Genomic DNA, 20442 nt, shown 5'->3' on the forward strand with positions numbered 1-20442 from the left:
TTATTAGTGCCAGATGCTGCCTGGTTGGCAGGAATCACTCCGCTGAGGTCAAGAGCGCCTTTTCTTTATGCAAGGACTAATTATGTGAAAAGATGATGCAAGACCTGACCATTTTCATTCAACTTCAACGCTTTATTAATAGCAGTGCTAATGCAGGAAGCCACTCTGCTTTATTCCACTAAGGAAATCAGTAGGACAAGCTTGAAAAAAGACTCTGTGTATGGTCGCAATTCAAAATTTCCTTCTGCTGGAATATTTTTTTGTTTAATGTTATTGATGCAAGGAAATACCATCAAAAGCCCAGGTGCAGATCTTTATTGGTCTGTGCCAGGAAAACAAACAAAGAATGCTAACACTATTTTCTCACTCAAGCTTCTCAAAAATTAGAAGAGGAAAATTAGCTAATGAAGTCCAAAGCTAGTTGGGGAGGGGGTGGAGGCGGCTGGACTGGGGCTGCCGCACCAACATGTATACAGCGTGGTTCCAGGACAACATTGCTGGCAGCAGGAGGGACAGCCCAAGGGAGAGAAAGCATTTTCCATTCTGGGTGCCCTGAAAAAAGTAAATATAATGTGCTTCTCTCCTTCACTGTGCTCCAAGCTCAAATCACAGAGGGGAAGGGAAACTCACCTGGCTCATCTTCTGTCTCTTAGGAGGCTGTGGGATCCTTGTCTGATCCATCAGAAGGGTTCACTGCTGTCTCTTCTGGGCTTTCTTTGCACACAAGTTCAGTTAGTTCGCATGCAACTGGGGCTGTGCGAGTGCTGTCAGCTGCACTTGGTCCAGCAGCTGTCCCAGTCAAAGCAGTGCTAGCTGTCCCAGCAGGAAGATCTCCCTTTATCTTGCTGGCAGATGTCTCCCGATGTAGTGCCAAATCAGCCATTACCCTCTCTGTGCCCCCGTGGATGATCTGATGAGCAGCATAGATGTGTTTTCTTTGGGACTGCCTCACTGTGCATAAAAAGAGGTAAGACTTTTACTAGGAAATATACAGCAAAGTGTTCTCCGTCGGGGAGAAGGGAGGGACAGCTTTTAGCCTTCCTGCAGCTGTGAAAAAGCCTATCTCGGGAAAAAAAAAAAAATCACGCCCTTCTAACTTTGGCTGAAAGCGTTCTACTGCCACCTAATAGCAGCAACCAACTTTGCATTTCACTTTGAAGACTAGCCCCCACTGGAAAGCACTGCCCAAGTGTTTTCCTTTCCAGCTTAGGACATAACTGCCCAGGATACGTTATCAGGCTTTTAAATTACTTCTCCTGCAGTGTCCGTTAGTTGCATCAGGCCTCTGGAAGACTGGAGCTGAAATCTGCCCTCTCCTGTGTTATGATTTTGCCTGCACTGAGAAACTCTTGCTGAATTCAGCACAAGACTTGGAGACAGGCTGGACACATTAACTCACCTACCTTACCGTCTCCCTTTTGCTATTGAAGGATTGTTCTTTACTGTGTTTTACATTTTTCATCCAATCTCATTTGTATATATTTCCAGCCCACCTCTTGGGAAATAATTGCCCAAGGCAAAGCATTCACTCTACAATTTCTTCACTGCTTTTCACTATTCTTTGTCCCCTCTTTCTCTTTCTTGACTTAAGATGCTGATAAACAATCACGGGGATTGAAATACTGAGTGCTTGTGAGGAGGGTATGGGAAATGTTGCAGGAATAAGCTGTGACTCTCATCACGTCAATTCCCTGCAAAAGTCCAAGATTTCCATGTTGCTTTGGTCTGTTTATGTTGTAAAAGGCTGAGCTCTACTTTAACTGTGAATCTGAACCACTGGTATCTTGCATGCTGTCATACAGTTCTGCATACTGTCACTGACTCAGTTGCTCAATGTTACTAACCCATCCTGTTTATGTTTATCCATCTCTCAGGTCCATTTTGTCGACAACGAATGCAACTGGATCTCACTTTTTGAAAAGCTGACCTTCACCAGGCAGCTCTCAATTCCCAGGAGAGCTTCCTCTACCCAAGGCATTTTGGCTTCAATTGAGTATGCATGAACTGCATCAACTATACTGGTATTGCTGGAGTCCATTCCTCCACCCACAGTGAATTCCATCTAAAAGAAAGCAGGCTCAAACTGGTGAGTGATTATCTTTTTAAAAGCAAGTTTTTTTCATATCAGCACATTGACTTCTACTTCCAATGAGGGAAGGTTCAGGACTGAGGTGCTGAGGGGTTTCAGGATGAGCCACTATTAGATAATCCCTATTTTTATGCATGGGAATGGGGCAAAAAGAGGAGAAAAAAAAATAAGAAGAGAAGAAAAGACTAAGTAATGGCAAAATAGAGATGTTTAAGGGGAAGCTAAAGTGTAGGCAGACTGAACTTGCAGGCCCTCAAATCTTTGTTGTACAAATGGATTTGCTTCTCTGGCAGGCCAAACAACTGTGCTCTCAGATGACTTCCTGCTAGTTTCAAGGAAGGTGTTAAAACAAGGAAGGTTGCTAAAACACAGTTTTGTAATGAATAATCTGGCTTACTATAGGGAAAGCTTTAACAGCTGCCACAGAAACACAATACACTGGTGTGCTCATGAGACGTAATGCCATTCTTTGATACTATTTCTTTTGGATTTACATGATTACTGATTCTGCTTCCCTGAAGGTATCACTTCAGCAGGTTTATGGCAGGGTGTGTTCATCAGAGCATATATTTGGTAGAATTCAGCTATCTCTTGAGTGTATGGAGTCCCCTCCACCCCATGCAGCAATAGCAGAATAGAGCATGAGCCAGGTCTCTTCCTGACATTTCATGGCTGCTGTCACAAGCATATTGTGGAAAATTTCACCTGATCATGTTTGAAGGAGCACCTATTGCTCTCGCGTTTCCATCAACATCCACTTTAATTTTTGTCTGGGTCTAGCTCTGATTTCCGGGCAAACCCATCGTAGCTATTCACAGCTTTTGAGATTTTTTTTTCCTTTGTTGCTTGGGAGTGCTTCTGAGGTGCTTTGTTCATTAGCTGCTGTTGCATTTAAGCCCAGTACATACTTTCTTCCTTAATGGTACCTCTGTATGTCCAGAATCCTAGGCCACCTCCAGGTCTTCTATTCTCTTTCTGTTCTCCTTTCTGAGACAGGCTAAGCTGTGTGTGTTAGTGCCTGAGCTGCAGGCTTCATTGACTAAAATTACATCACCTGCTTTGGTAGGCTTGCAGAAGCAGGGCTAAGGAGAAGGGAACTGATTTAAGATTATGCAGAATTGCCAGCTGCTGAATAGATACTGTTGTTGCGACAAACACACGAACTAGGAAGAAAAAAGTTTGCACAATTCAGAGACCGCAAAATGTTTGCAGTGTTTGTGTTTTCATTCACAAAGCAACAATAAAAGCAATGAAGTAAGTGCCTTTGTTCTCAAGTTATATCCACTCTCTGTGAGTGACTGGTTTAGTCATGGTCTTCTGAGTGTACTGATCAGTAGAAACATCCCAGTTAAGAATAGCCATTTATTTGTGATAGTCAATGCAATACACAGGATTCCAGGGCCTTACCCTCTGTATTTTGACAGATACTATTCCATTTTGGCTGAACAGAAGCATCCTTTACAACTGCAAGATTATCTAGTTAAAACATGATGCCTCTACAGCCAACCCGAAGACCTTATCTTTGCTTCTAGCTCTCATCAAACAAGGGGGGAGGGGGAAAGCATAGGAAAGCATATAATCTTCCTTCCACATATGGCATACATTTAAGTAATCTGCCTGTTAAAGACTTCTGCAGTTTTTAGAAATTGCCATATAATAGACAATTCACAGCCATGTTACTTAAAGACTTTTCCCAGTTTGTTTTTGAAGGTGCAATGGGCTGATTCTTTTCCTGTAGTTTTACTGTTGAAGATACACCAAATTTACATCAGGTCTGAATTCAGGCTGCCATTTTAAGACTAAAGCTCATGAGAAATTGGTGAAAAAGGGTCAGAGGGCTTAATTTTCTATCTGCAGAGTGCAAAAGAGGAATCTCAGAGAACTGAGACAACTCTTGGCACTGCATCTTTCCTCTCAGTGAGCTAGAGTGAGGAGGGTGAACCAGTTCACAAAGAAAATAAAGTTATCGGACTCCTTACCTTTTTCTCTCATCGACATTTTCTCAGCTTCTGGAATCAGGAAATCATAAACCAGCTCTGCCACAATCTCCTCTGACTGTAGGCGAGTTCGACTACAGAACAGATGCAGAATGGTATCAGTATTCTAATTTTCTTTCCAGATCACCGCTGCAAACACAAGACTCCCTTGTAAATATTCTCACTGTTTTGAAGGGAGTGTATTGGCATGGCAGTAATTGTCAGCTGGGTCTCTCTTTATCCTACAACTAGATGACAGTGTGACTATTCCCCTTTGCACTGCACTGCCAATGCGCTCAATACTGAATTGAAAAGCAATATTTCCAGGGAGAAGGTCACTGCAGACTCCTTAGCCTCAACAGTATTTAGGAGCCCAGTTCTCACTGATGACAAACTGAGTTAGACACGCAGATACCTCTGAGGATTTGCTTCTTTGTCAATTTAGTCTTTGGCCCATTGCTGAGTTTGCTAAATTCTTCCCTTTTGTGACTTTGCATTTGGCTGGTCCCCATGCTTTTTTCCATGCCAGTGTTTGGTGGGTTCCCAATTGGCCCAGGGGCTGCATGCATTATCTACGCTTCATTCTCCCCAAGGATTTCAACATTCTGGTTGTATTCATCCAGTTACAAAATACACAGCTGCTGTACCATAGGAGAGTCACTGTGTCATTGGGATTTTTATGGCTCAATACCAAAAAAAGAGCATAGAAACTGAACTGGAGGTTTGGCAGGTCCTAAAAAGTATTCACTGCTGATGCCCCAGCCAAACACAAGAGTGTGGTGTTCTCAACAACTTATTCTACTCAAAGTGTCTTGTCAGGCAGCCATCATTATGACTGACCCCCATGGAAATTGGCAGTTTCTTAAAGAACAGCCACCCCAGAATGAAAGGCTTCTGCATAGCTGTATCTTTTAGCATCTCTTTCAAATGGACTTTCTGTAGTAGTGTAAATAAATGAAAAGACCAGTATGAATGGGTATTGCTTTAGGCGGTTCCCAGAATCACTTAAAGCTCAGTCACAGCATCACATTGGCATGGAGAAGTCTAAAAAGGGTGATTCACAGATCCCACAAGTGATTTCCAAAGGGAATCTGGCACATGCTGTATAGAAATAGGGCTCTGATGGATTTATATGCGTGTACCAGGTAGTAACAGTGTTGTTCCCATACAGCAGTCACACTAAGACATGCTAAGAAGCTATCATGAAGAGTATTTCTCTGCCCTTCCCATGTCTTAGATTATACACGTAACTACAGATGCAGATGGTCAGGCAGGTTCTAAATTGCTGTAAACAGCCTCTAATGTGCTGTTTAATAACGTACCGACTTTCCATTTCATAAGCAATGTCATTGATTTCTACGGCCATTCTCTGAATCTCTTCCCTGGCTTGTTCTTCAGCTGTGTTCTCCATGCTACTCAGGATAATGTCTTCCAAATAGGAGTCAATAGTGCTCTGGTGCATTTTCACCACCTGGAACAAACCACCAAGATATTGGTCCTCTGCCTATTGCTGTGCCAGGAGCATGGTGGAAGCAGATTTCCAAAGAAACAAGAACAGATTTTCACCAAATTTCAGGCAGACCAGCCTGAGATTTGGTTTCAGAAGTGCCTTCTGGGAAGAATAACATGTGAAAATTTATTTTCTAATAATTCTTTCTGAAAAGTAGTTGAACAGAAACAAATGCAGGAAGGAACCAGTGGTGGAAGAAAAACTTATCCGCAGATCCAATTCTGCTGCAGCAGGTTAGTTCTGTGAATGCAATGGCAGTTGCTTCCTCAGTTCTTACGGTCCCCTGAGCAATAACTGCCAAACAGTAATCATCCATATTGACTTCAGTAAATTAATCAGCTTTCATTCAAGCAAATCCCGAAGGAAAAGGTTCCATCAAGCCAGTCAAAGTAACATGAATAAAACCAAGACAAAATTTATTGGTTTCCTTATGATGGTTGTACAGCAGAGATTCTAGAAATGGGTGTTTTCCTTCTGCTAGTCTGAAGGGCATAAGCTTATGGCACTTTGACCCTTCTTGCTTCCCACTCAGAGATGCAGAAAGATAAGAGGAGAAGCTAAAATTAAAAGAAAAATAAACATGATGCCAGACTCTCTTGGTGTTAACCTCCTCCCACAAAGTTTGAAAATTATTGGTTTAGTCAATTAGGCTCCCACTCATTCCTTTCAACTGGGAGAAATATGCTTCATGCAGTCAGGAGCTAGGGAATAGGAATAGGACCATAGAATAGTTTAGGAATATGGCAATTCGGGATTTTTGTTTCTGGGTTTCAAGGTTATATTATCCATTATCATTACTTCAAAATAATTTTTGTATCTCTTGTTATTTGCAGTCCACTTTTAGGGGGCAAAATCTTTCCAAAAGCTTGCTTAAAGTCATCCTTCCTGGCAGAGCACCTAGCAGTTTTGCTAAACAGACCATGTGCTGACAAAATATTATTCCTAAAGATGATCTAGGTACCTCTGTTCTCCATAGGTGTTTGTTGTGGAAATTTAGAAACCTACAGCCATTCATGATATGCCTAACAGGACTGTCTATTCAGACCATTCTTTATTTAATGGGCATGACTCTTTTAGGAAGGAATCCCCCTCTCTTCACTAAGCCTTCCCCCTCAATTTCAAAATTAGCCATCACCAAAGTCAGAGCTGAAGCACCTCCCTTCCATATGGGCCTTCCCACAAGGCAGCAGTTCCTACAAACTGTCCACAGTCCCGCCAGTCTCCCTCTTGCCTGTTTGAAAATCTCATCTTCTTCCTGACGCTGCCTCTCTTCCACCTGACGACGTCCACTCTCCTCTGCTTCCCGCATCCGTCTCTGCCTCTCAGCCAGCATGACAAAAGCGTGGATCTTCCGTTCTTCTTGCAGCCTCACCAGCTCTTTGGACAGGAAATCAAACATGTTCGCCAGTACCCTTCCTTCTTCCCTGGCCAAGTGCTTTTCCACTGATGACAGCTTTTAAAAGAAAATGCAAAGAATTAAGTTACAAACCCCAGGAATGTTGTTCAAAGTCCCAGGACTACCACAAGCATGTGAAACAGCTCTGCAACATCCACTCAGACCAGCCATGGGACAACCCTAAGAATTTTGCATTCTTCTTCCTTTAGACGCATTGGCCTGGATTCTGCATAATGTAATGTTCCTGTATAGAGGCTCTGATGGCATAAAAAGGCTGAAAGATGGCAAAAGTAGTCAGGGTGGGAATAGTTCTGACACTGTCCCACTAGGACAAGCAGCCCCTGTTCTTGGGTGGGTGGGAGGACATAAAGCACTAGACACGCTGTATTCCAGGTATTAGGAACCGGTTTTGTGGCTGTGAGAATAACTAGAATAGCTGCTGAGGCCATCTGCTTATTACTGGGGAATGCTCCACTGCCCAGACCAAGAAACGGGAGGTATAAAAGTGACAATTAAATTACTTAAGCTGCATACCCTCCATCTTTCTGTGCTGAGCTTAGCTAAAGCAGAACAAAAAAAAAAACAGAGCAGGGTCAAAAGTTGCAAATGAAGCTTCCTTCTAGCATTTGGAAAATAAACCCTGAATCTTTATGAGTAGGAAGCTTGAGTAAAGGTTTAGGAAACTGTACAACTGTACGTACAGCCCCATTTTTTTTATGCTTTCCTAAGGATACAAAATGTTTGTTACAGTTCAAAGCCACCTCAGTGAAATGGTTTGTCTTTAGTTGGACATTCATGATGCGACCAAAATGATTCAACTTGCTGAGATAATACAGCAACCATGAGTCCCTACAATTTTAGGCATTGAGTTATTATCTAAAACTTCACAAGTTACTAACTCCTAACAAATTCAAATCAACAGTAATTATATTGAGTTTGCAGAAGTGCAAATGAGACCTCAAAATTCCAGCTAATGGAAAATGAGGAAGTCTGTGACAGAGCTAAGATTCCAGGTGTTCAGTGTTACTGTGCCATCTACTCCTTGTTCTAAGCACATCACGTTTTATGGGTTGGGTATGTGTAACTGCACTTTGGACAGGGATGAGATCTAAGCTGAGTTCATTATCTCCAGTATGGACTATGAAGTCACAGTCCTTGGCAGGAGGGAATATCTGGAACTGGCTGGGATGCTGTGTCGCAATAAATAGGCAGTAACACAGCAGACCTGAACGTAAAACTCAAAATGGAGCTGACATATCCCAGCCAAGTGATAATAAATCAGCTTTCTTATGCTGCTGTGCTATTTGCTCATGCAGTGTTTCAAAGCAAGTAGGACTGTCAGTGTTGCCGACGTCTAGAAGCGACAGTGCTTAGCCCATGGGTGTTTCAGATGGAGGAAGGCAATGCAGTAATGGCACCCGCCCACAGGGATGGATAACATGGAACTAACATGTTGCTTCCTCTTTATTGCTCTAGGTGCTGTGTCTAAAACTTGTGTAAAATGAAGGGAAACAACTCTGAAACACTCTTGTCTTAGACTTTTGTTATATACGAGGTTGGAAATTTTCAACACCTCATCTTTGACCAATTTATCTAGAGCTTCAGTCCTCTTTCTGCAGGAAGGATTTCTGGAAAAATGCCTTTTTTTACACCAGAAAGGTCAAAAACCTGAAAACAACTGTGACCACCAAAAACTAAAGAACTGTGAGTCATCAGTGACTTTCCAAAATAGCCACACACATAGAAAACTCCTGCACGTGCATTCCAGAGAGTTTTAAATTTCAAAATATTTGACGACTTGAGCCTTTTACTGTGTGCCCTGAGAGACATATTAAAAAAAAAAATGCTAGCGTAGAGGAGGTAGATACCAGCAGAGGGGGATAGTGGCTCTCCCAAAATGAAATTCTGAGATCAGAGGTCAGCATCTTTACCATTTGCTCTCTCTCCTTCTCTGTGAATGTTATCATGGTGTCTGAACTGCTGTCTCCTTCACTCTCACCTGGGCTTCCAGAAGAGAAGGAGCATTCCAAGTTCCTAATGCCTAAGGCTTTTATTTTTCTCTTAATTCCTCAGCAGAAAAATTCTGTATTCCTGCATTCCACACCTGGGCTCCCTGTGTATGAGGGAGCATCTGGAAATGATAAACAGTAAAACACAGTCACCCAGTTCAATTTTTACTGAGATCTGAGGGAAAATTTTGTTGCTGCCCACCCAGCAGGAAGCAGTGGTCTGGCTTCATCTCTGCCAGGCCAGCTGGCCAGTGGATGCTGTTATCATAATCTGGAACCTGCAGAATTGCCTCACAGCTGGTCACTGAAAAAACAGGACAGCAGTAAAAACTATAGGAAAATCTGCAGGGAAGTGGGAAACACTGTATATCTGAGATGCAGTGAAGTCTGGACAAAATTTCTTTATGATCCATTTTAGACCAACATTTGCCATTTGATTGACTTTGCTCTGGAAGGCTGTGGCCCTGAAAAGAAATACAATGGGAATTTGCATGCCCAGCTCTCACTAGATCCTTGGCAGAGGACTGAGCCCAAAAATTCTCTGCTCTGCATAACAGTGGCAAGTACAACAATGTGACACCATTACTAGGGTCCTAGAAGTCTTGAGCCCAGCAAGATTTACAAAGTAAGTCTGCTTTAGCTTCTTTTGTGATGCTTTATGCCTGAAGAGGAGCCTGAGAGGGTGCCAAGCTAGAAAATGAACAGAGAAATGACAGAGCAGTAACACACATTCAGTAAAACATCTGACAGATGTGAGTGACAAGCATGTATTGTGATGCCAGGTCACAGCACCAGTCAAATGGATTGAAATGTGGGAAAACTGAGGTTCATCTGACAGTGCAGTTTGTTCAAAGCCCTGTAAATATAAATAAGTGCTCTGTCTGCAAACAAAGCAAGTGCAGCCTGGGTAGCAGCTGTGGTAAGGGTGCCTCAGTCTGCTTCTGAAATTCCCCAGGGCCCCCACAGCAGTGAAAGCAATTTTAGCCCCTCAGGCATTCAATGCTTGGCCTGTGCTAGAAGAGCACTTTTGTTACTTGGGGTGCTTTCTGTGCTGTGGACAATAGAAAACATAAAGAAATTAAATGCAAGAATATTGGTGGTACTACAAGAACAACGTGCCCGGTCAGGAGAGTGTCGTGAATCAGCCTTCCCATCTATACAGGCAAACCTTGTGCATTTGCAAGTCATGCTGTTGCTGTAGGGCCAGTGTCATTTGCTCCTCTGCCTTCAAAAGCAGCTGTCCATCCTCCTGGAGTGCGTGAGTGGTGTGCAGCTCTTGGATCAGGTCCAGCCGCTTCTCTTTCCCTTCAAACATCTTTAAAATAAACAACCAAGCATATTAAATGGAGACCATAGATCAACATGTTTTGCCAGCAAAGCACACCCTTTTTCTCCAAGTTGCAGGGTCACTTGTTTCCAGGACCTAGTTCTCTGTAACGAATTTGTGGCTGCATTTAGGCAAACACTATCGCTGTCAGGTAAATCTTGCCTAGACCCTCCTGCATAAAAGATGAAAGTTGAGACCTTCTGCTGTGGAGTATAGATGATCTCTTGCTTCTTTATTATAAAATAAATTATTTTTTTCGTTCTGTTTAGCTTCACCCAGAACTCAAACCATGGGAATGTGGAACAGCAACACCAGTGTCAAGTGAAAAGGGCAATAGCCTTCTGGATATCCTATTATATCAGCCTCAATGTCAAAGCTTCCCAGTGTGAGCATTGCCCCTTTTCCTCAGTCCAGGGTTAGATGTCTCCTGTTTCAACATCTACTGTTCTCTGACCTTCGTTTTTATGAAGTCCAGCAACAGCTCAAAGCAATAAATTGGTGGAGAGGTTGTTGAAACGCTGCTGTCCCTGTTACGGGGTTATGTGGCCCATCCCTTCTCTGACACTGTCTTATTTTTTTCCCCCTCTCTTCCAACAGGACTTCCAGCAGCCACAAAGGATCACTCAACCCTGCTCACATTATCCTCCAACTAAGTCATATATTTCTGATCCAGTAGCAGCTGGAAGGAGATTCCTAAAATCATGGGACGTTTCATGATGTGAAAGTCAACAATCCTGCAATGGCATCAAACATCCTTCTCACAGATCCCCACAGAACCAGATAAAGCTTGGGAAGACTATATTCCACCTCAAGCTGCTTTCACAGTATGGCATTATTTGCTAAAGCTCAGGTCAGGGTCCCTTCACAAACATTAAATAGTTAGTGCAAGAGGGAATATCAATTATATTCTCAGCAGGCATGAAAACAAACCTTCTGGATGGGTCTGATCAAAAGTGATAAATTTGCTTAACATAAAGCCCATGAGGCATAGCTACTCAATTAATTTTTACCTAGACCCACTTCTGGTCCACTGAAAGCAGAACAATGGGTCCTGCACTTGCTAGAAATCATAGTGGTATAATTTGCTCCTCATCTAAGGTTCAGCTCACCATCACAGGAAACTGGAAAGATAGTATGAAATACAAGCTGCCCTGCTGGGATGGTTTCTTGTGCCTGAGATCCTGGCATAATCAAGGCAAAATATACTCATGGTTCAGGTCTCTGCTAGAATTTGCCATTTGAGTAATTCTGCTATGAAGTATCTAATTAAATAGCTGACTGTAGGAGATAGCAGGAACAGGGAGACACAGAGATGTGTAGGAACCTAAAAGAAACCTGGGCTGGAAAGCAAAGACTTCAGCCTTGAAGGACACCAGATAACACCAGAGGATATGCTGCAGAAGCCTCATTACCCTTGATTAGTGCTGTGGAAGAAAGATCGCAAACACACTTTCAATCATTCCCACCATCATTCTGAAGAGAGACATAAACAGACACAGAATACCATATTCTGAATAGCCCTGCCTCGGAGCAACTGCTGCAGACAGATCACTGCCAGTTCTGTTTCCTCTTCCTCCTGCCGAAACACAACAAATATCCACATAATAATTAATTATTTCTTTGGAGACTGAGATTTCTATAGATTATCCATCTGACTATCAAAAAGTCTAACTCATATCCAGCTTTTTCTCGAAAGCTGCCTGGCAGAAAAGGACCTGGGGGTGTTGGTGGACAACCGGCTGAGCATGAGCCAGCAGTGTGCCCAGGCAGCCAAGAAGGCCAACACCATCCTGGCCTGCATCAGGAATAGTGTGGTGAGCCGGACTAGGGAAGTAATCATCCCCCTGTACTCGGCACTGGTGAGGCCTCACCTCGAGTACTGTGTTCAGTTTTGGGCCCCTCACTACAAGAAGGACATTGAGGTGTTGGAGCGTGTCCAGAGAAGGGCTACAAAGCTGGTGAAGGGTCTGGAGGACAAACCTTATGAGGAACGACTGAGGGATCTGGGGTTGTTTAGCCTGGAGAAGAGGAGGCTGAGGGGAGACCTTATCGCCCTCTACAACTACCTGAAAGGAGGTTTTAGAGAGATGGGAGCTGACCTCTTCTCCCTGGCGACAAGTGATAGGACAAGAGGAAATGGGTTCAAGTTATGTCAGGGCAGGTTTAGATTAGATGTTAGGAAGCATTTTTTCACTGAAAGGGTTATTAAACATTGGAATAAGCTGCCCAGAGAGGTGGTGGATTCACCATCCCTGGAGGTGTTTAAGAAAAGGGTAGATGAGATGCTTAGGGACATGGTTTAGGAGTGGTGGTGTTTTTATCAGGGTAGGTTAATGGTTGGACTTGATGATCTTAAAGGTCCCTTCCAACCTCACTGATTCTATGATTCTATGATTCTATGATTACTGAACAACATTCTTCTAATTTCTAGGGAAAGGAAGGTGAGTCAGAATAATACATACTTCTATGTTTTACAAGCGATGGGGGAGAAAGGCTGTATAATTAGATTCTATTTGAGATTTTAGAGGGTCTTTAGAGACAAATACTTAATGATAAGGAGATGTTGATGGAGAAAAGTACTGTATGCATTAGAAATACTATTTGTAGCTTGACTGAATCTGAGTTTGCAAAATGAGCGTCAGCTACATTAATTTAAAAGGTCAAGACACTAAGGGAATAGAATTATTATTGAAGGAGGTGCAAGAGAGCTGTTAACCATAAATAAAGGGATTAAATTAAAAGGGAACATATACAGTTTTTCTTTCGATATTTATTCCAGGGGTGACCTTTATCAGAGTAACTCAGTAAATTTAAGACTCAGAAAGTCATGGTTTGGAAGTAAAATTAATTACATTATATTGTGATTTGTCTCTTTGAGAACTTTATTGGCCTAGCATTGTGTGAGTGATATCAACTTGGAAGAATGATGGAGCATAGTGGGAAAGAGAACATGACCACAGGAGGAAAAAAATTAAAAAGGCTTATTTTAAATGAAGGAAGCACAACTGGGAGCATCTTTTCTTATTGAGGGGTCTTCTAGTCTAGTCTAGTCTGAGCAGAAGGAAAAAGCCCATTTGGGTGGCTGGGAAAGATAAAAAGAAATCTAAAAATTGCAAGACAGTTTTTTTAATAACAAGCCTATGAGGTCTGCATTGAAATGCGGTATTTTAGAAGTGCCGGAAAAACAGGGAAGAGTGTGGGATGAGAGAAGTGGTGTGGGCTTGAATCTTAGTATCTGTTTTTTCTTAGGTGTTGAAGACTAAGTTTTCCAAATGCAAAAGGAAGCATTCCCGCCTTCCACACCACCACCCAGGAGGAGCAAAGCAGAACTAGCAAAAGGACTGCCTTACGATTTGGTAAGTTATTTTTCTCTGGAAAGAAGGGATGAATTTCCAGTCCAGTCAGAGTGCTAAACTGTACCATATCACCTGGCTACAGTTTTAGAAATGGAGATGGCACAAATACTGGACAGGTAAGCCAAACTGATTGGCTTGATGTAAACTAAGATTTGGGTTAGATTTTTGTGGGCTGCATTTTTCTGTATTTCTGTTGTTCAGCGCTGCAAATGATGCCTTAGCAAGGGTAGTCATCAACTTCTCCATCTGCCTGCTACAGACCAGCAGGAAAGAATGAGGGGAGATGGAAAGCCTATCATGCCCTGCAGGGGAAAAAAAAAAAAAGAATGAATTAAGGATAAAGAAGGATCTAGGCGCAGGCTGAAAACTAGAAGGGGCTGGGAGAAAGTGATAAACCAGTGAAGGAATTCAGAGGCGCTCTGTGATCTTGTTGCAGCCAGTAAGTGCATAAGAAACGACTTGGGGAGAGAAGGCCTGCAGTAGCGCCTCCTTTGTCTCCACTTTCTTTTATACCCCTTGTGGTCAATGTCACCTGCCTGTCACCCTGGCATGCTTTCCTTTTGAGATCCTCAACTCCAGCAGGAAGAGGCTGGTGCACTTAGCAGTTGGTACTTGTGTCTGTATGGCAGGACGAGAAGTATTAACAACACAGAAGAGGTTTGCTTTCAGTGGTCCTTGCAGCCAGCTGGTAGGAGAAACCTTACGCGGATTCTGCAAGGCAAGAGATGTTAGTGCTGCTCTTCAGTGGATGAAGTGGCCTGATTTTACAGATGGAGCTTCACTGGAGAGCTCCACTCTTATGTGTTCACACATAAAGATACTTGAAAATAAAACAAATGTTGGCAGAATTCATTTAGGTAGAATTCTGTTATATTGGAACTCTTTAAAAGAAACTATAATCTGTAAACGCGCTCAAGAATGACTACAACTGGGGGACAAATCTTTCTGATTTCTTTCCATGTTACCTGGATGTACTTAAAAATCTGCTAAACTGATAAATCTAAATAGTGTAAATCTACCACTGCAATACAATATCTAATACCTAGGAGCTAGTAAAGCTGTAAAAAGCTCTTCCCAAGGAGATATTCTTGTTTCAGTCATCTTAAAATAGACCGTATAAAACATAGGACATCATACTGCACAAAGGAAGACAGCATGGATGATCTAGTAAGTCTTTCTCTCTCTCACTTTCATGGTGGTGTGACTCTCTTAAATTCACAAGTTTAAATTGTAATTGTGTCTGATTCTTACTACATCATGAAAATGGTGTTAATAAGCAGACAAAGTAATCCACTGGGGCAACCACCTCTTAAGTACGTTACTTTAAGACAGGAAAAGAAGTTGCAGCTCGCCTAAAAAGTTGTTTTTTCCTACAGCATATCACATCCCCCATGACACATCATTACTGCTATTTCAGTCTCTGCAGAAGAATCATTTTCTGTGAACTTGAGCATACGCATCAAAGACCGCATCCTGCATGGTGACAAGAGCTTCACTCCAGCAAATTAATGAAGGGCACGCTCAGTGCTAAGCACCCAAAGTCTCACTGACTTCAGTGGGACTAAACTTAATTGCTCTGCTGGATTACAATAGTGTTGTCAGATCAGAAGGTTGGATGACACTGAATAATAACAATAACAATAATAATATTCTGTCTTTATGTTCCCCAAGAACAAGAGAATAACATGTCTACCAATTTATGTCATTATAAAATAAAGCTTAGTTAAGGATGGGCTGAGGCCAATAGTACGAACTTCAACAAGGCCAAGTGCTGAGTTCTGCACTTAGGCCACAACAACCCCATGCAATGCTACAGGCTTGGGGAGGAGCGGCTGAAAAGCTGCCTGGCAGAAAAGGACCTGGGGGTGTTGATTGACAGCGAGCTGAATATGAGCCAGCAGTGTGCCCAGGTGGCCAAGAAGGCCAAAAGCATCCTGGCTTGCATCAGGAATAGTGTAGCCAGCAGGGCTAGAGAAGTGATTGTCCCACTATACTCAGCACTGGTGAGGCCACACCTTGAGTACTGTGTTCAATTTTGGGCACCATTGTGCTGGAGAGGTCCAGAAAAGGGCAACAGAGCTGGTGAACGGTCTTGAGAATAAGTCTTATGAGGAGAGGCTGAGGGACTTGGGGTTGTTTAGTCTGAAGAAAAGGAGGCTGAGGGGAGACCTTATCACTCTCTACAACTACCTGAAAGGAGGGTGTAGAGAGGTGGGCGTTAGTCTCTTCTCACAAGTTACAACTGATAGGACAAGAGGAAATAGTGTCAAGTTGCACCAGGGGAGATTTAGGTTAGGTATTAGGAAAAACTTCTACACTAAAAGGGTTATCAAACATTGGAACAGGCTGCCCAGGGAAGTGGTTGTATTGCCATCCTTGGATGTATTTAAAAGCCGTCTAGATATGGTGCTTAGGGACATGGTTTAGAAGTGGTCCCAGTAGAGTTAGATAATGGTTGGACTTGATGATCGTAAAGGTCTTTTCCAGCCATAACGATTCTATGATTCTATGACTTGGCCAACAGATATTGTAAAAGATTTTCAATTCTTCAGCTGCTAGTATCTGTACAGAATAAAGAGAGACTAAGAGAGTCTTAAGAAATAGTGATGGCTATTTATAACATGAATACACACAAAAAAGATAAAGCTCACTTCTTTCCTTCTCTGGGCATTCCGTTAACAACCATGTGGGAAACAATCAGGGTTCAACAAAAAAAAAGTGCTAAACCCAGCCCACTTACAATTGATGGTTTTTCCAGGATTGGAGTGGGTGGCCGAGGAACAGGCTTTTCTACTTTTTCAAGCAAACGGAGGGGCTTCTTTGGCTCCTTGACTTTATTCTTCTTCTCCAGTAGTGCCTGGAATAGACATACAATTTAATGAGAACTGGGCTAGTGTTAAAGAAGAGTCTGAGAAGAACCTCCCACCAAGTCATGAGGTTCAGATTGAACCCCCTTGCTTTCTAAAATCCTTCTCAGAGAGGAGTCTAGGTGTGGCTGGATCCAATCTTAGCCTCTGACTGGAAAGAAGAGTTCAGGCCCTAGGTTCTGTCACAGAGTTGCTTTAACACAGCTCGAGCTGGGTGCCTCAAAGAAGTACTTTTTAAAGCCTAATGATCTATGACAGAAGCTGTGCATACACCTGTTCATGCAACAAGCATGTCTTTTGTCCAATCAAATTGTTCAATGATTACATGTCCTCATTGATGACTGGAGTTTTGGTGCAGGCGCTTTTACCTTCTTACACAGTTTCATGATCTCTTTGTCCCATCCCTTTGTCCCTGGATCTCATCCATCTCCTGGATCTCATCTGTCTTCTGCTGACTCAGAGTAGAATGGTCTCTTTCTTCACTATATGCACCTGAAATTCATCTGTCTTCTGCTGACTGCAGATAGAATGTTCCCTTTCTTCATTTCCAAGAATTATAGTTCCCTTTCCTTTGATCATACCAGTCATACAAGACTACTAGCCATTCTTCTTGGACTATGAGGAGTTCAGCCTAAGTTCACTATGTTTCTAGGTTACACCTTACGGCCCAAGGAAGGCTTCACCAATCTAGCTACTTATGCTAAGCAAAACTTCAGTTTCCAACGGCTAGGCAGAACAACACTATAAGGCCAGTCCTCTAGATGCTGACTGCTGCTGACTACAGGGAGCTGAAAGTATTTTGCACTTTGCAGGCTTGTGGCTTCTATTTCTTACTGCACATCAACTGAAAAACTGAATATGGTCAGTATGGCCATTGGTTGGTCAGAAGATACTGATGGAAACTTGAAAATAATACTTAAGAAGGAAGTGAGAGTTATTTTACTATATTTACAGGTAAGTCATAAGCAATTGCATAGAATGACTCACCTAAAATTAATCTAAAATTGGTATAAACTTGATCTCTAATATAATACATTCTTAAGTAAAAGCATATTTCAGATTTTTTTTTTCATTTTAAAATAGGAATCTCATTGCTCATTGAAACAATTAAACACTGACCCATATGCAAGCAGAGTAAGGTGCGTGTGTTACTTTCCTCACGCAATGACAAAAGCATTTATTATTTTCCTACAAGACAGAGGTAAGATTCTTTCAAAACATGAAAAATGGGTAGGAATATCACAATTTAATTACAGTTTACATATCACTACAGCATGGTTATAACTCTTTGCCCTTAACTATAGGTGTAATGCTTGTTACTGTGGGTTAGAAGGAGGTTTTATGAACAGGGTCACTTGAAGAGCGTATTGTCTCTGTGGCCCTTCCACAGTGAAACATCTTTGTATGATACGCTGTTACTGCGAAGGGTTGAACCGAATGACCCAAGACCCTTTTCTTCCAAAATATGTTTTGAAACTCTTCTCTGCCCATGTGCAACTACCCAGCTGCCCTGTGGCATCCACAGCAACTGTACAAGTGGACTAAGGGCAAAAGGTAAACTAACTAGCTTGACAACCTCCTTCTACCAAGAAAATCCACAAGCCCATTAAGAATGGGTTTTATCTTGCTTGCAGCTGTTTGGTGGCAGATGCCAAACCTTGTCAGCCAAAGCAGGCTAGGAGTGGAAATGCACCACTGCCTCAAATCTTTCAAGTCTTTTTCAAACTGTTTAGAGATCCAAAGTCCTGCCAACTCCCCATCGTAAGCTACTTAGAACAAGATATTATGATAATCATTTCAACTGTATGGCAATACTTGCCTGCTGTAGGCCACCACACTTTGGCTCGCAAAGAAAAGGAAAGAGAGTATGTACATTTAAAGCTCCTTCAAAATTATAATCCTACTACTGTATGGGTTGGATGCGTAGTCTTTATTACTGAAAGAACAGACATATTCCAGCAAGGAAAAGTATGCCTTTTTCTTATCTTGCTCGCTCTCTTTCAAATGTTCAAACACAATATTTCACTAGTGTGGGAAACAAAAGAAAAACTTGAGAAAAAAATCCCACGCTGACTTTCCCTCTCCAGTAACAGGAAATTGATGGCACTCGCACAGAATTTAATTGTGAAATTCATGAAGTTTTTAAACTCCGGTGGTCATTGTACAAAACTCTTCTTGTATATTGGATCTGTCCTTTCAGGCCAGGATAATTAATTGCTCCAGAAAAGGAAAGAGATTTCTAGGTGGAGGGGATAAAATGCTTTATTATTGAAAACTTCTGGAATGGACCATGTTAATAATGCCAGAATCAAAGCCTATAAACTGCTTATAAGCCACGTGAAATAGTTATAGCTCAAAAATGCTGAGAGATTTTCTGAACCGTTTCTTGTATTTGATGACCTTAGAGCTCTCTGGCATGAAGATTAGAACAGTGCTTGCTATGATTTATAAGGTGTTTTACATGATGGAGGGGTGGGGATTGAAAGAAAAAAGCTGCTGCAATTGTGATTCTTTTGAAAACAATGGCTCCTATGTTTATTAGTACAATGTTGCATTCATAAGAATTTTTCTAATAAAACCTTAGCATCCAAAAATATTTCTTGCTAACCAGAATAACAAAATACAACCAGAACAACAACTTTTAAGGACAGAAAAATCTATGAGCACTTCTGACAAGAGGGAATTCTTATTAATGCAGATTTGAGAAATAACGCAGTTCTTGGAAGTGGTTTTACATTTTCATGTCAGCACAGTCTAGTACTTGCTTTGCTATCTTTACTAAGTCAAAAATGCTCACCATTTGATTTGCCTAATCTGAGGTTTTAAGTTATTTTATCGCTTTAATTAAGGAAAAGAAAAAGAAAAGATTTTTTGCATTAACTGATTTTGCCTAACAAGTTACTATTTTTCAAAATAGGGTGACCAGGGTCCAAGAATTGCTGTAAAATACTTTCTTTAAAAAGAAAAAAGTACTCCATTTCTGAACAACATACTTCAAACGTTACTGCCTATACATCCTACTCTAATTTTTCTTAGATAGACTACATTAATTTTTTCAGGTATTTGGTTCAGAGTCATGGTATAATCTGGTTGGATTGGACAGTGAAGGACCACCCAATTCATCTCCTTTTCATTTACCTGGAAAATACAGTGAACAGCAAATGGCACCTCTGCTTTTGGCCATAAACTTTAGCTTCTTTGCTAACTTCTGACAGAAGCAGAACTCTTGACAGGGTAGTGGCTTGAGAAACAACTTTCCATTCAAATAATTCTTTAGATTCCTTCCTTATCTTCTCTGTGATCCTCTCCTTTTCACAAGACACTAGGTATATGTTATTTTCATGTATTGCACACAGTATAGTCATGTTTCTCTCTCTTCCTTTTTGCCCATGAATGAAGAAGGTGAGATCATCAAAGACAGACTGACTACCTACTATGCAATACAGCATGGCTGCTGCATCTTGGTTGCTCAAGACTGACCTAACAGCTCTTAGAGCTCGTCTGACCATAAGCCAACTAACACTGTGTTGGAGATCTGTTCTTGGTGAAATAGCTGCTTGAACAGGTTTTCCTATGCTTTGAAGTTGGCAGAGATTTTCTCCAGAGACATTCTTGGCCCCCCTACTTCTCCACCTCCTTCCAGCAGAGGAAAACAGACATGATGAAAGTTGCACTTGATGCTGAGGTGAAAGATTCTTTGTTCTGACATCATCTTGATACAGGACTTTGAAACTACCTAACTCTTCACCCCTCTTGAGTCACCAGAGCGTAAAGGGTCAACCTAAAGTCACGCATTGTTCTGCACTGGGATTTCTTCTAGCGGCTTCTCCTTGGTGTATTCAGTTACCTAGTTGCATTTCTTTCCTGTAGTAATTAGCTATATCAGTATGCTATCATCTCCTTAATGCCTTG

At 41.8% G+C, this 20442-nt stretch overlaps 1 protein-coding gene across 1 annotated transcript in view; it reads right to left on the reverse strand.

Moving 5' to 3' along the window:
* Window positions 1–384: 384 nt before the first annotated feature.
* CFAP91 (cilia and flagella associated protein 91) overlaps window positions 385–20442 on the reverse strand; it is a gene marked incomplete at its 5' end in the record, with an annotated part of 33367 nt that continues 13309 nt past the window's right edge. The window contains 8 exon segments of the mRNA XM_082498797.1: window positions 385–552; window positions 631–951; window positions 4069–4160; window positions 5388–5536; window positions 6807–7028; window positions 10149–10295; window positions 11812–11883; window positions 16404–16520. Coding sequence (XP_082354923.1) covers window positions 650–951; window positions 4069–4160; window positions 5388–5536; window positions 6807–7028; window positions 10149–10295; window positions 11812–11883; window positions 16404–16520 — 1101 coding nt within the window. The 3' untranslated portion in view covers window positions 385–552; window positions 631–649.

Source organism: Vanellus vanellus, assembly GCF_965231255.1.
Source record: "Vanellus vanellus genome assembly, chromosome: 1".
Classification (NCBI taxonomy): domain Eukaryota; kingdom Metazoa; phylum Chordata; class Aves; order Charadriiformes; family Charadriidae; genus Vanellus; species Vanellus vanellus.